Genomic DNA, 17066 nt, shown 5'->3' with positions numbered 1-17066 from the left:
GACATCAAGGCCTTCCAGTGCACACACAGATGAAAGGATGCCAGGTCTGTCAAGATCTAGAAAGGTAATAAGGACAATGTGAAGTTTAAAGTCTGATGCAGCAGCAGACAGCTCTGTATCTTGGTAATCACAGGTAAAGCAAAGGTGGAGAAAGCAAAGCAGTTCCTGCCCCCAGGTTTGGCAGGGAAAGAGAGGAAATGAACCAGACCCACCAATTGTTTTACGATGTTAAAAATTAAAAATGAAAACAGATCCCCCTTAAGTGGTCCACACTTAACCTCTGTTCCTGTTGTGTTTTGGGCTTTCTTTCTTTGTCCGTGAAACCCCATCTTCAATGCGACCTTGTCCACGTACCCGCCCATATTCTCTTCCTTGTCAGCAAGTAAATTCTCACTCATGACCTCGCTTTTACCTTGTTAGACTGTGGGCTCCGTGAGGAAGAAGCTGATTTGACTTTCACAGGGGCCTCTGACTGCTTTTAGAAGGCATTTGATATTTTTAATAAAAAAGGAAACCTCTCAAAAACAAAAGTGTATTAAAAAATTGCTCAAACACAACTTAACTTTAATATTTTATTTTGTGTAAAAAAGGGCAAATTTAGTGAATTATTTTCATCTTGTACACAAAGTTATAATTTTAATGCTTTTACATCCATGCTGAAAATTTGCAATTTGGTAAAAATGAAAGGAACATAAATTTCTCCAAAGAATTTTTCACGCCATTATATACACTTCCTGAGAAAGTTTCAAATACTTTCTCAATGATCACAAGTTACCAAGAAAATAAAAGATTAAATTTGTACAGATATTGGTCTATATATCAAATACATACAGAAATGATGTAAAAACCTTATGCAGTTTATTTTGACCTCTGTCCTCAAAAGATTTGCCCAGGGACAGATGCTTTTCTTTCGTATAAATGACTGTGGCTTTATATTTAAAATATGAAAATCAAAGGAAGAAACCCAGTTTAATCACAGTATTTTTAAAATCCCTTCCCAAATAGTAAAGGATCATTACCAAATATATAGCACCATAATACAAATATTGATGGGAGAGGGTATTCACATCACGCAAAATTAATAATAATAAAAACAAACAAACACTGAAAACCCGTGTTAGTATCCGTAGAATAAGAAGTTGATAACAGCTTTAGCTTTCCTCATACACAGCAAAAAAAGGTTAAAGAGTTTAAACTACCAAAAGCCCCAAATAATCCTACCAGGAAAAAACAAAAACAAAAACAAACCCAAGGTCAGCAGTACATCTTGAACCGTAAAAGAGAACGGGGCTATTGAGCTGTACTATTGGAGTTATGGCTAATTCATGAACCTCCTCCGCGTGAACTCATCTCCGGTCGTCGGCAGGAGGAGTCAAGTCTGCACAACGAAGAGGGCTGCAGATGTGTTTACACTGTAGGAAGTCCTTACCAACCTTTAACTGTTGGCCATGGGATCAAGAGGAGAAACACCATGAGCAGGGGGGAAATTCAGAAACTCCCAGAGCCTGGTTTCGCTCTAGAACTGGAAGCTTATGAACAAATGAGCATTTCACAGATCTAATTACCAGGCTCCAAATCAAATCTCTCCTGACTTATTCAGTTCCCTGCAGAGCCCTTAAGCCCAAGGTACTGGCAGAGCACGCCATACAACTGGCTTCTTGTGCACACATCGTGCAGTCAGAGTCCTGGACTGAATTCACTGAGTCTGAGAATAAAGATGGTTGTAACTCTTGCTTTGGAAGTCTTCTAGGCTTTAAGTTTATGGGAAGATCCTTACAAGTTAAAGATTTGGAAAGTGTGAGGATGTCACATTTACAGTAGGTCCCTCTCGGTAATGTTTAAGATAAATATCCAGTAATTTAAAAGCTGAATTCACATATATTTGACACATGAGAATCAACTTGGCATTGATATGATATACATTTATGCCCCTAAAGAATCAGTATTAAGAAATGTCGACATGCGATTCCATAAATTCTTACACTATAAAGTAACAAATTTTACTTCCAGTAGCAACTACAAAACCTTATGTTATTAACCCCTCTTGCATAGAATGAGGTAAACCTGTGCGTATTACCAATGCTATTATTCCCAAAAGTAGAGCATTATTTTAGAAAATAAATTGCTGGTTTTTAACGTTCTATGAATTTTAAAATTCAAACAAAAATCTTACTTAAAATGGTCTCCTGGGACTTTCCACTAACATTTTTAAAGCATTCCATAGGTTGAAGGACTGTAGAGTTTAATCATTTTGATTAATTTCTAATTAGCCCTACCTATATTCCAGAGGAGATGGTCAGTGTTACCACTCTGAAGAGGCCAGGCTAAGACCCAGAAGCACTTCTACAACAGATGCAGTAATTCCTGAGAGTTTAGTTTATGAACCCCACTGGTAAACGCTAGAGCTCTCTCATTCAGTCACAACTCAGAAAGTCAGAACATGCAGAGAGCAAACCTTTCACCAATTTACCCTTCGATCCTTTTTTCTGAAAGGAAGCCACGTGAACTTTAAAAACAGGGAATGTTCAAAATGGTCCAAATCAGTAATTATTGTTAAAACTAATTCTGAACACAAATAAAGACAATTCATACTGTATATATATATATATGGAATTTCAAGAAAATTAAATTCTCTTTCAAATTAATTTCTAACAAATCCAGGATAGTTAAAAGCATGGCTGGAATGATTTTGAAATCTTAAACTTATTTTGGCTTTAAACAACTTAGAATTTGATTCTCCCGATACAGAACATCTGTTTTGGGGTGTGGTTATTCCAAGTACTATCTCACAAATGGAGGGAGGTGGCAGAGAACTCATCAAACTCCCTTCTGTAGCATACTTTTTAGTAAGGAAAATGAAAGAAACTTAGGATAATATTGCATTTTCCCCAACCCCCCAAAATGTAGACTGACATCCTGTATATCTATCTGGTCAACCATTCCAGTTAACACTTTAGTGTTAGGATAATTTTCATCATTTTTAAATTAAAGAACATATAAAAGTATCCAGAGTTCTTCCAGTTTCATATAGAACTCCAAATAAATGTTCACAGAATGAAAAACACTTCTGTACAAATGTTTAAAATGGGCTGCAATGAAACGCCAACAAGCAGAGCCGATTACCCCTTCCGTGATCTATGTGGTGCCGAACCGGCCCTCCAGGAGGGGGTTCAGTTGCATATTTCTGCAGCAAAGGAAGCTGGAGATGTGACTGGCCTAACTTCGGAAATCCCCAAATCTCCCGACAGGTACCAAAAAGGTTCATTTGTGTGGACAGTTCACTTGCATTTTACAACTATATCCTTCTTAAATCATTTCCTTCAATCCTGCTACCTAAACTTTTAATCTTACCAAAAAGTTAGAATTTCAGTTCTTGTTAACAATGCACATAAATCCAAATGTGTAAAATATTACAAAATTCTTTCAAAATCTTCAAATACAACACAAAAATTGTCCATCTTTATAAATTGAAAAATTTCCCCCCATGACTAAAATAGTTTCCCCACCCGCCTGAAAAATCCGGAACTGAAATTTTCTATGTTTAGCAAAATGTCCCAGTAGAATAGCCCCGCTGTACAGCTGGACTGACTACAAAGCAGTCCCGTGTAAAAGTCTTCCCCGCCCACCCTCAGTGTCTGAGCCACTCAGGGCTCTTGTTTGATGTAGAAGTTGGCAGAGCCGTTGCTTTCCTGATCAGACGCTCCTTGGAGGAAGCTGTAGTCCTCTCCGTCTATCAACTCCTCCTTCAGCTGCAATGTAGTCACTGCATGAAAGAGATACACGCACAGGATGTTATTAAGCCTTTCTGGAATATTCAGATTCCTTTTAATCTTCATATTCCACTAGCTTGACATTTCGGTAGAAACACTGAACTAATTTTAATTTTCAAAGTGGACTGACACTTAAGGAAAATTTCAATACAGAACAACAGCGCATATTGGACACTGCACGACAGACACCTTCAACAAGATATTCAAGATAATAAGGATCCCTAATTTGACTAGAAAAATTAGAAATTTTCTTATGGGTAAGTATTCACTTTTATGTCAATGTCTATACAAACAATGATGCATTAGGTTGCATGGTCCTGAAATATATTTAATAAGTAACAACACACAAAAAATGACTTTAACATAATCTTACTGACTCCATGGAATATACCTTTATTAAAAAGACTCCTTGAAGAATAGAGATATAAATCACCTGAGTTCTTATCTGGTGACCCAGTTTTTAATGAACACAAACGAACAGTATAGGCAGTCCTCAATTTACAGAAATGTCATGTTCTAATTGGTCTTTTTTTATGGACAATTAATCTTCAGTTTCTAATATTTTCAGTGGGGTTTAGATTTCTGAGCAGCAGCCCAAGCCATGCTGGTGGGGCTCTTTCTAATGCATGGACAAGGAGGAAGACAAAAAAAATTTTTTTCTTTGCTGGGCCCAGCACTGATCTTATGTAAAAAATTTAGGCTGTTTAATTCTGAGATTTTGCTAACTGTTTTTATAAATCCCTCTGAACTTAAATCACTGTCCCTGGACACAATTATCCAGTAACTTCAGACTGCCCTAATTCCTTTTTCTGAGATCTACCCCCTACTTTGTACAGATTTCCTCCCTTCCAAAAAATTATTTCCCCAATTGCTGAATAAAAACAATCTCAGCTAGGTGTGGAAAACAAGTCTTAATAACAACAAACCTCTAAGAGATGTGTTCAGGTTTCTTAAAAAGTTAATGCTTCACCAAAACTGAGTTGGTAAAGTTTCACACAATTTAAAGAGCAGGCAACCTTGTACGCTAACATGCTCACTGGAACCCAATCCCATGGTGAGCAGCGCTAAGTTTCTTCTCACATCTATGCAACAGAGGTAACACACTGTGCTTTCCCCGTCTTACCTGTGCCCCAGGGTTCTTTTAAATTTGACCCAATATTCTGAAACAAAGAGCTTTCACATAAAACCCCAACAACTCGAGAATAGCAGTCCTGAGGGGCTACAAGCAGTGGGAGCCGACTGGCTATTATCAGCCGACTACGAAGCTGCGGCTGCGGCTCTGGCAGCACAGTGCTCCCCCACACAACGCAGTTCAGTGTGTGACTGACGTAAGCTGCTCGCTTCCTGCAGGCACGGGCTCCAGAGATAAGGTATTCTGTGCTCTCCACTATGGATCTTTCTATTACATGCATGAGGGGATGCACATACATGGAACGTAAGTTGGGAACTGCTTATACAGAGTAATGGTAGTTTACGGGGAGAATTGGGACTCAGTATTAGAGGAGCAGTAAGCCAACTAAGTTTTCAGAAAACAGCACCTCAATAGTGTCACCACATAGAATATTCAAACGGTACACTTTTCAAAGCCAGACAGTGCAGCCATAGAAAATTATCATGCCTTGATTTCAGTTACAAAAGATTAGTTTCAAAAATAATGGTCTTTGACATTTTATTTAATAATTAAAAGAACTGTCTTTTCAGAGATACCAATTCATTTTATTTTACTTTTTTACTTGTTTTGGTAATGACGCTAATAAACGTAATAGTCCAAAGACAGGAAAGTGAATACACTCTACACCTGTAGCAGCAGCAAAACAAGCACCAATCAGGTAAAAGCAAACAGGGCTGTGTGGTTCTTCCTTTCTTTAAAAAATTAGTTTGTAAAAATGCTTTTATGAAGAGTATCAAGTACGTAATAGTTATCCTTCAAATCTAACCAACATACGTTAATTGTTAAGGACATCGAAACAATACCATGAAAATAAACACATAAAAAGGAAAAAAAAAACCAAACAAACCCAAGTTTCATTAAAGGTGCAGTACCCACAATAAAAGGTTGATTAAAACAATATCTTGTTAAATGATGATAAGATGGCTAAATGAATGATAAAAGAATTATCGTGCTTCAAGACCAAACATGTGCCATTCAAACAGATGTTTTTGTTTGTTTTTTTTTTTAATGCAAGAAAGGTAAGCTGAGATTCTAAAGCACATCCTGAAACTATTTGCATTTGCTGTTAGCAACAAATTTCTGGATTATGCTTTTACTCACGTTAACATATGGAAACAATGTGCTTAAAAAAAAGTAACTCAAGATAAAGGTGAAACATTCACTCAGATGTGGGGTGTTTTAATGCAGTTTTTGTTTCAATGGAAACTAAAAGAAAGCTTGTCTGGTCTCTTCACACTAATCACTTCTCCTTTCCAGGTCTTACTGTCAAAGAAGGATGGATAACTGAAATAGATCCTGTGGCTACATTTCACTTTCTACACAAACACATTTTCTTAACTCTCGTTTTAAAAGGAAGTCACTTTACTGACTCTGATCACTAACATTTGAGGAGATGAACGGAAATCGCATTTTCCTGGCAAGAAGTCCATAAACACAATAAGCACAACAGCTTACCAGCAGCAGCTCTGACATGGTTAAGGCATCGCAGTCCTTACAGTTTCACCCGAGTGACGTCAAACCAGTGCCACACGGGAGCCCCCAGCTCAGGGGACACTACAGACACTGGCAGAACGACGGTCGGAAGCCTTGGGTTCCTGTCCTAGTCACCTGCTCTATGTGCTCGGGCTGGGCCAGTCCTAGCTCCACTGCACACAGATCAGTGACCTCTCTCAAAGTGGGACTCTTGTCTTCAAAACCAGACTAATGCTTGAAGACAATACATCGAAAATCCAATACAAACTCAAATATATCCAGAGCTCACAATATCTGTAAGTACTTAGGTTGAAGAAGACTACTTCGTAAGTAACAAGTACAAAAAAGAAAAAATTAAAGACAAACAAGAAAACTGTAATGTTCTTTAGATAGACTGAAGGTTTTTCCATTAAAGAACAGATAAACTTGGATTTGCAGCCCTTATTTTATATATATATATATATATATATATATATGTACACACACACATATATAAAATATATATGCATATATATGTAGAAGGTATAAGGATATTAGAGAAAACAAACTAGGAAGGCTCAAGATGACCTATTAACACTGTTAGGGAGGTGAAAGCTGAAAAGCATCTTAAAATGGCAAGAAAAATAAAAAGGCTGATATCTTGAGGTGCAAAAATATAACCAACCAACCAACAAAATAAATAAGCAGACAGAGAAATGAGAAGAAAACTGGCACTAAGTCTCACCTGGGTGTTCAATGTACAAAAGGCATTTTAAATAAAATGATATGGTTTAAAAACAACCGTTAGGATGCAGATACAACTTTGGTTTTCCATCTGATATGTCCTCACATCTGCTGAAGTTCATCACATGCAAGTGAAGTCTTTCTGATATTCTATGATAACATGTTTATTCTTAGCAATTACAAAGGACAAAACCTTTTGTAGTCTCCTGTACAATCTACCAGCTTGCCCTCATCAATTAAACTCAAATATAATTTAATTAACCACTGTACATAAATAAATGTGAAATTAGGGAAGTAATTTCACTCAAATTTAACACCAAAACCATACAGGTACTGTATTTCCAAGTCCATGCCATCCAATTTAAGATTGTGGTAAATGTTACTACCAGAATGAAATTACACTGAAACACAAAACACATCCTTTCTAATGATCGAGATGCTGTGGAATGCTATGATCGAAGCCTCATCTTTGGATGTGATTAATCAGATCGATCCCTAATGGCGTTTCTCTCCTGGGGCGAGGCACGTAAAATTCTGCAATGCCAATGTTCAACTATTTTAATGAAATCACAAACTAGTTCAAATTGTTTTTATAATTCCATAAACTAAAATTATAGCTTTCCCCTAATCTGAAGTTCAAAAATGGTTTGTTAACAAAAATAAAAAACTTTCCCTCCCTGATGATTCATCTTAGTGAAAATGAAATTTTTAGTTGAAAGTAAAGAAAAACTTAATGAGTCAGCACCTGTCATGCCAGACCATGCTTTGTCTCCCACCACCCTGCCCAGACTTGACCCTGTATAGTACCTGAGGTGCTGATGTCACTGATTACCTGTTTTGAGGCTGGGACTGAACTCTCGGCTAGTGCTGGGAGGTGGGAAGGCCTCCAGGGCTGTCTGTGCTGGAAGGGTTCGATATGGAGGAGGAGTCAACTCTTCGTCACCAGAGAAGCTCCTCCGCACCCCACCTGTCATGGGCAGGCTCGACAAACTGACAGGCTTCTTCCCAATTGGCATCTTCCTCTCTAAATATCAAGTCAAACTAAAGTAAGCTTCTACTTACACGCCTGGCAAGAAAAGTGCATTATATAACTAGGAAAACTCGTGTTGCACAGAAGACTCTGAAAGGAGAACCAATGAAGCAAAGTTTGTATTTCTAAAAACAAGGAGAGTATGTGTGTGCGTTGAGCACAGACTGGAAGTGGGGGGGGGGGGTGGTGGTGCATTTTTCTAGTCACTGAGAGTCTAGTAATCCTGGTTCCCGACTCTCAAACAAATTTAAAACATAATCAAGCAAAATGACCCACAGAAAGCATTTGGTATGGAGAAGAACTGGCTTATTTTCCTCACAAAAATTTTAGCTTGAGGGGAGCTGAGAATTCTGTGCAAGAGAGTGAAGTTTTTAAGACCCTATTTGGGGAGCAGCATTTCACTGCCCATGTAGGCGCCAACACTGACCTTCAGGGAGAAATCACACAGTTTAATGTATTGTCTAGGCTTGGCAGGGCTTTACCAATATAAAGTGTGCTTCCCTAACTTTTGGTTTATAATCTTCTAGTTTAGAAAACTTGTAATTCTTATTCTGAAGAGCAATTCTAAAATTTAAAGCTTGTTGCCTGCAAGTTCTTAAGCAGTCTAATTTCTTTTGAAATACCTTTTGGTTATAGTTTCTTAAACAAACATAAGCCTTCAAAAATTTATACAGTGCTTTCACTAACAAAACAGATATTCTAAAATTTGCAAACACTGAACAACCAAGCATACTGTATTAGGTTGAAAGCTGAGGAATACTTACATATATTTGTGACTATAAACTGTATTTGTTTTCTTCCAGAGTATTCAAATGACCCAGCCAAGGGCAATTAGAAATTATGCTTTATAAAAATCAGGACTAAAATATAAATACATCTGCCAGATATTAGAACTATGTAAAATGATCTGGAAACTCAGGTACTAGTGAGTACACATTCACCTCCACTGCCAACCTAAATCACACACAGCAATCATTTAGACTTTTTCTAACGTACTACACACCTAGAGATAAAAATGCAAGAGACTCTCCAATTCTCTGCTACTTCTAATGGGCCCTGAAGATGGTATAGAAATCAGTGCTGGTCTTCTGACCTCAGAATGACCAAACCTTGAGGAAAAAAAGGCTTTTGGATAGGACGGATCACACACACACAAGTTTATATGACCCTCTCGGCAGAGTATGACTTGTTTTTCCAAAACATCAGTAAAGAGTTACCCTTTAGAGCATCAACGCAGCTCCTTACAAAACAAACTAGAATAATGAAACTGATCAACTGTCTATTTCTGTAAAAAATAAGCACTACCAACAAATACACTGATGGATAATTTAGGTACCGAAAGACCGAAGAGCTGTAAGAAGAAAACAGAGCCAAAATACAATAATCTGCAGGCAAAGTTCAAACAGAGGAAAGGCTTTGTGGCCTATCTCCTATTGATTAAATCTGAATACAATGAATGACTTAGGCGTCTGAACCCCAAATTCTTTATTATTTGGGTAAGTTTTGTGGGAAAAATTTCTAACAAATGATTTGTTGAGTGATATAAAAAATAAATAAAAGGAGCAAACAATTTCTTTATAATGAAGACTGTTTTTCATTCAGCTGGCACTATAGTTCCTTATCCTCAATTCCAAAATTCAAATTTTTGAATAAAACTTTGGTAACAAAACCAGACCTGACTGGGTGATACTATTTATAATCTTTATTGGTCCACTCAATGTAAATATTTATATATATTTTGCTTCATAAAAATGCTCCAGAGTCTGTAAGGGGTATTACATTAATATATGTCACACATACTGTACTTTTTTAAAATCTAAAAAATTCTGAATTCCAAAATACATCTGGCCCCAAGGGTATACAAATAAGAGATTCTGAGTTCATTGTTCTCTTCCTTCCTATGTCTAAACGACAATTTGAAGACATTAGAGGTGACATCATAATACGAGCTATTAAAATGTAAGAGAACACATATTATTTATGGCTAAATTATTTTTTCTAGATAACCCAGAAACCTGATGATGTTAAATCTGATCATGTTAAATGGGTACATTTTGTTAAATGTAGTCTCTTTGTTAATTCTGTAATTCCTCTCCTGTTCCCAGCCCACTGATTCAAAACCACCGAGCTCCATAAACCAGACACAAACCCTGCAAGAGGCACACCAGAGGGAGGCATGTGAACTGTGTCGACAATGCTCAGAAATTAGCTCTAAGAAGTATTTTCATTAACCACAAAGCAGTAAAAAACATTCTTAATTCAACATCTTGGAAAGAAAACTCTGAAATCAGAAACTATGGTTCAGGGAAAAGGGAACGCACAGCTAGAGCGGCCCGTGCTGTTCTAACCGACCTTACACAGAGACCAGCGATCCTGCGCTGCGGTCAGTCCACCGACAAAGCCCCATGTGACTGTGTCCTAACCATTTCCAGACACGTGGGGAATCACTTTGATCTGCCCAGCACAGTGCTCTCGGGAAGTTTTTTTTAGGTGAATATCAAACATGGCAAGCAAGTTGCAGGCAAAATAATTCTGGGACTGCGGGAGGCCTATGCCAGTAACACAAAGGAGAGGGTAAGAGGCCTGGCAAGTTATCACCGAAGGGAGGCTGGTCCGAGTTTCCTGCTGCAAGGAAACCAAAGCGCCACTGCACTGGCTGGTAGAAGCTTCTAAGTTCCCCACTGAAAGAATTATAAACTAATAACTATAATCTGAAAGGTAAGGATTTACTGCCTTTTTTATGCTTCTCAGTCTCTTGGTTGTTAATGAGACAGATTAGCACTTATTTGAATTGATGGCAAGTCAGCTGGAACAAAAAAGCTTTCAGTTTTAATCCTCAAATCTACTTTTTAGTTTTAAAAATAACTTTGGATGAAAATAATCTTATCTTAGAATGAAATATTCCATGACCATCTTCATGAAGAGAATCTACAGCTTTCTCTGGTGGGGAAGAAAGATTTTAAAAGACTCAGGTTGAGCTATCAATATATTTTATACTATTTTGGCTATTAATTCTAATGAACACTCATTGTAAGGTAAAATACAACACAGAAAGTATATTCAGCCCTGGCCAATTAGCTCAGCTGGGTAGACTGTTGTCCCGATACGCCAATATTGTGGGTTTGATCACTGGCCAGGGCACATACAGAAACCAACCAATGAACACTGGCCTGTGTGGCTCAGTAGGTTGGAGAGTCATCCTGCAAACAAAAAAGTTGCACGTTTGGTTCCTAGTTTGGTGCATGCAAGAGGCAACCAACTGGTGTTTCTGCCTGTCCCCTTCCTTCCCTCTCCTCTCTCTAAAATCAGTAAAAAAATAAATAAATAAAAGAATCAACCAGTGAATGTGTAATTGGAACAACAGCTCAGTGTTTCTTTCCCCGCATCTGAAATCAATCAATTAAAAAAAAGAAATTGGACTAGAAAAATCTTCTTAAGTCTAACTTTGTTAGCCGTCAACTTGAATTTCTTTTAAGTACTGATCTAGAGTGTTTCAGTTTGTAAGAGTTTTGGGTTTATTAGGTTCCCAGTCTATTATAAGCATCAAACATCTGCTTAAAATTTTTTTAATAAAAAGGTTTTAAAAAATTAATTTCTAGTAGGTTTACATATTATTTCAAAAATCATTTGTAGACTCTGTTCTTTAACATGTTACAAATATCATGGTAATAATTTTTCCTGTCAATTAAAATATGCATTCCTCATTATTGAAAATGTTTGCCTTTTATAGCATACTGCACCTTTAAGCATAATACACAATGTACAGTCGTCAGCTCTCACAAGGGACATGATTTTCTGTGCAGAAATACCATGACCCCAATTGGTTAACAATTTAGGAAATGTATGTAAACACCATGTGATGACCCACTTTTCTTATGTCCTTTGTATTGCTGGGACTTAGCCTTTTTCTTCTGTTTTGACGAACCTGATTGGCTTTCTCTTGACGCTGAAAAATAAAAAGGGAAAACTGGTACCAGCTAATTGATTACAACTAACCACAGGCACAACTTAGATGAACTATCTTTACCAAGACCATTATGCTTATAAAAGTATATAATGCTTTGAAAATAAGGGTGCTTGTTCAGATAAACCACGAACCTCGACACCATACAGATTCCACTATTTACTCAGTAAATACTTATAATACACCAGTAAATCTTATGCCTATAATTTAAAACTCATTAAAATAAGTCTAGCATAATTTGGTGAGTGCTCCTACTGTTGTGTTTCTATAGTCATCATATAACTGACTATTGAGTTCACACAGCCATGGTAAACATGGTCTGATTCTGTGATATTGTTGTTGAGTCTTAAGATCTTACCTGGCAACCAATCAGACATAGGTCTATTCTTGTCCTGTGAGCTCACAAGATGATTTATGTGAAATAGTCCTCTGAAGAATTGCTGATTTTTTACAAAAGGACACCTTTTCTGTATAGCAACTTACACTGTGATGCTGGAGGCTGTAGTTGATATCCAGTTAACTGACACCACCCTACAGGATAGAGGTCAGGGGACTCACAGTCTACCCACTGATCATACTCTTCTTCCCATCCATCAAAATGTATCCTCAAGAGACGATGAATAATTCGAGTTACTGTGGCTACACATATTAAACGTGGCTCCATGAGATCTACTGCTTCTAATTTCATTCCTACACGAAATCCGTGATTTGGAACATCCTGACATGGAGAAGCAAAACATTAACACCGGTGAAAAGGAGAATGCATCACTCCACTATCACTACACAGGAAAACAAGAAAGCAACGTAATTTAAACCAAAAAAAAAAAAAATCCTAAATAATTCTTTAGTTATTAAAACGTAAAAAGACAAGGCATTTAAGAACTAGTTAGGCAAAGTATTCATTTCCATTTTACTCAGATTAAAAAATAAAACAAAGTTTGGAAACAAACTTTATTTCTTCAGTAAAAAATGAATTTATATTGTTTTATTACTCTATTTTTTAAAATACAAATCTCCACTAAGAAATTCTAATATATTTTGATCAAATAATGGTTTGCATGTGTGTAAAATCCCACATAATTATTACGCCATCTTCCACATTTACCTTATTAAACAGTTTTACTGGTGCTGCAACGGAGCCCGTTTCCCTGAGGTAGTCAAACCATTTAAAAGGAAGTTTAGTGTAACCTGAAAGACACACCTGGTTTAAGTAGCAGTTCGTTTAAAAGTAGCATAATACAAAAAGCAGGTAAAAAGAAGTAACTCTGTATGCTCAGATATTAGGTTATATGACAAATTTTTAATTCATGCTCTAATACTACCGAGTGTAATAATTCCTCCATGTCATGAGGATATTCCTTCTTTTCTGAGCAGACACTGGTGTACCCCCTTATCCCAGTGACTCCTCTTTCCTCTACTATAAGAATTGTGGACTTTTGCTTCTTCAATTCTACACTTACAATAGTTGAACATTTACAATTTCCCAGTCACATTTTCGTTCTTTGAAAGAAAGAAAACTAGCTGGACAAATACTATTTTTATAGACCTCTGGTTTTGGCTTTCCCTCCTCCTTTTCTTAAGAGCAAAACAGAGGCGCAGATATTGAAATTAGGAAGTTGATGGGCTAGGCCACAAGAGCTACTTAAGGGCGTATCTTTTAGAAAGCCACATGGGAACCTAAAAATGAAAACCTGCCCCCCTGAACAAAAGAATCTATTTTAAAAAAAGTTAATGGATGCAGTAAAACCTACTGAGCCTACATCACCATCTCAACAGGGCTTGAGAATAGTAATTCATACTCTAAGGTGTACAGATGCTCAGAAAAAATTGTACACTAACAAAATTTATTAAAGCTAGCTGGAATCAGTGCTTTGTTTTTAGACCATCCCACAGTTCTTTTACGTGTGCATATATTTACATATGCAATATATACACATATTAGGTATTCATGCAGCAAGAAATCTAGGGCTGTGTTACATGTTGTAAACAGATACCACATACAATGAAAGCAAGAAGGAAAACCTAAGTGTGTGTATAAGCATGAAGTACCTCTAGGTGGAGTAAGTTCAATCATGTTAATTTCACAGAAACCAACAGGGAAAATAGAAGGGGAGGTTGCGTGATAACAGAACCAGTCAGATCCATCTGCTGCTTCTGAGCCATCGATCCCAATCATCAGGAATCCGTCAGCTAGCACCTTTTAAATTAAAAGAATTCCAAATATTTGAAATTAGACACCACTATTTATAAAAATAATTCTTTAAATTTAAGTGGCACACTAAAAGAAAGGAAAATCTATTACATAAAGGTCTCTTAAAAGTTGAAAAATGCTTCATTATTTATGTTAAAGAGCTAAGATGATAATGGAAAAGTCTATGTAAATTCCAGTGTGCACCAGAAACGAAAGCAGGGTCACAAAGAAGTGATTTCAGAGGTCTGGGAAAAACAGTGCCTTTGCCAAAGCCTAAGGCGGCCTGCTGCCAGGAAACCATAAAATCAGGCTGAATGCTCTTTCACAATTAATTTAACCAACTAATTATGGTTAGGTTCTAAATCATACTCAGAAATAACTATACTTCTTTTCTTTGGATTTATCACATAAGAAGAGGTTTTCCAACTGCTTCCATCTTCAAGCTCCAACTTAATCTCTCTTATCCCACAGATAACCATGTTTCTCTACAACAGAATCTAAGGCCAGTTGGGCAGGGTCTTCCCCTCACTTCTTTCACACCTCAAATTGTTGCAATAGCCCTTTTCCATCCCACACAAACCTTTCCATCTTGTCTTACGATCACCACTGGTACCTTTGTCAAAATACTGGCTCATTTAATCTGAATCTAATGTCCTCCAACTTCTATTACATTAAAAGTATTTTATGTGGAACAAAAAGCAAAAATACTTTATTTTGAAACAGTTCACTGTATAATGACTCCTATATTGTTTTCACCTAGAGACTTAAGTCTTACACACACACACACACACACACACACACACTTCTTGCAGTCTGACTTCTGTCCTTACCCTACTAAACTGCTAAGTTTACTAATGACCTCAGTTTGTCAAATCCAGTGCCTTTTCCCAACACTCATCCTCCTTAAACTTCAGCCTTCCCGCAGTTTCCAATATCCACTGGCTACTCTTAACTTTTTGAAACATTTTCTCCCAGACTCTCATTACAGTGCAGTCACTGGTCAATATTCTCACCTCTGATCATTCCTTCCACATTTTAGTGGCGGCTGCCCTTTCACCTCCAACCCTTCGGTTTCTGATGTTAGTCCTGTTCTTTCTGTTTTGGTGTCCTCATCCACACTCAACGTTTCAATGACAGACTTCTATGCCAACAACCCCTCAAGTTTATTGTGAGTTTGTCTCTATTCTAGTTTCTCAGTCCTGCATTTTACTTGCAGGCTGAACATAGTGTCTGAAAGTTAACACAGGGCATCAAACTAACAACTCAAAGGTTATCAATTACAGGTCCCGCAACTCTCTATGAACACTCGATCCTTTTACCCTTGCCACTAACTCTCTTCTCCACTATCCTGTTTGACAGCATTGTTTTCAGTCTTCCCCTACGGACAGTTCCCTTTCACAAGTGAAACTTTCCTTTGGTATGACCTCTGTTTATGCCAGAATGCTTCGCCAACCTACCCTGTCATTAAAGGAAGCTCAGAAGGGTCTGACCAAGCATTCTGAGTCTGCACTACTGGGTTACACATTATCTCTCAGTCTCTGCTCCCAAGTTCCTTCCTTCTGGTGTTTTCGTCTATATTGGGTATGTACAGGGTAGGGCAAAAGTAGGTTTACAGTTCTGAGTACACAAAACAGAGTTTATTCTTATATTATTACATATTAATTATTGCATTATTTATGTAATAACTGTAAACCTATTTTTGCTCCTCCCTGCATAGAATAACTTTCTCTTCAAGTGTCAACAGCTTTGTCCAAGACCCCTGAAAAGCACTACCCACATCACATGGGATTCCTTTCTCCCTTTCTAAATGCAACTGACTGAGCTAGGGGCTAGTTTCTAACCTTCAGGGGACCAAGCCAAAGGCTGAGTTCAGCTAGATTCTCTCTCAGTAACTAGACTTAACACACAAAGACTATTTTTCAAGCCCCATGTCAGAGCTGGGACTGAAAGGCTGTGATACAGAGCAGGACTGCGGCAACATGTGCTGACTGTGTGGGCACAACGTCCATCAAAGGAAAGTGGAACAGACTCAGAATAGAGCAGAGGGGGACACACAGGCCCATGGCTTTCCAGTTCTCATCCCTTTGCTTCCATGTCTGGGAGATTGCCCATTGTGTCCTCGGAGTAACGTTCCTAGAGCTAACTTGGGTGGGTTTCTCTTTCTTTTTTCTTTTAATCTTTTATTTATTTATTTTTAGAGGGGAGGGAGGGAGAAAGGGAGAGAACTATCAATGTGTGGTTGACTCTCATGTGGCCCCCCACTGGAGACCTGGCCCATACCACAGGCATGTGCCCTGACTGGAAATTGTACTGGCAACCCTTTGGTTTGCAGCCCACACTCAATCCACTGAGCTATACCAGCTGGAGCTCTTTAAAGATTTTTAAAATTTATTTCTAAAGAGGGGAAGGGAGGGAGAAAGAGAGGGAAACATTAGTATGTAGTTGCCCCCCTACTGCAGACCTGGCCTGCAACCCAGGCATGTGCCCTGACTGGGAATCGAACCAGTGACCCTCTGGTTCACAGGCCCAAAGCCACTGAGCCACACCAGCCAGGGCTGGTTTCTGTTTCTTATAAAGAAAAAGCCTTGCCCAGAATACTCAGTGCAACTTGTCTGAAGTGCACTGTGTGTGAACCACTGGTCATTTCCTAAACGTGGCCTGTACTTTCCTTCCTGGATGCTTTTGTGCGCATTCTCTTCCTACGGCAGCTTCCTCCTGTATCTCTGCTGGGCCCACTTTTACCA

At 37.9% G+C, this 17066-nt stretch overlaps 1 protein-coding gene across 2 annotated transcripts in view; it reads right to left on the bottom strand.

Annotated features, from left to right (window-relative positions):
• Nucleotides 1-558: 558 nt before the first annotated feature.
• Nucleotides 559-17066, bottom strand: part of MBTD1 (mbt domain containing 1) — a 68282-nt gene continuing 51774 nt past the window's right edge. For both annotated transcript variants that reach the window (XM_045836532.1, XM_045836533.1), the window contains exons 15-19: nt 14181-14328; nt 13237-13319; nt 12615-12849; nt 12036-12113; nt 559-3763 (exon numbers count right to left, since the gene is read on the bottom strand). In XM_045836532.1, coding sequence (XP_045692488.1) covers nt 3645-3763; nt 12036-12113; nt 12615-12849; nt 13237-13319; nt 14181-14328 — 663 coding nt within the window. In that variant the 3' untranslated portion in view covers nt 559-3644. The remainder of the gene's footprint in view (nt 3764-12035; nt 12114-12614; nt 12850-13236; nt 13320-14180; nt 14329-17066) is intronic.

Source organism: Phyllostomus hastatus, unplaced genomic scaffold, assembly GCF_019186645.2.
Source record: "Phyllostomus hastatus isolate PE091 unplaced genomic scaffold, TTU_PhHast_1.1 phas_contig_210, whole genome shotgun sequence".
Lineage (NCBI taxonomy): Eukaryota > Metazoa > Chordata > Mammalia > Chiroptera > Phyllostomidae > Phyllostomus > Phyllostomus hastatus.
Note: the sequence above shows the minus strand (reverse complement) of the source record. Positions and strands in the feature narration are given on the sequence as shown.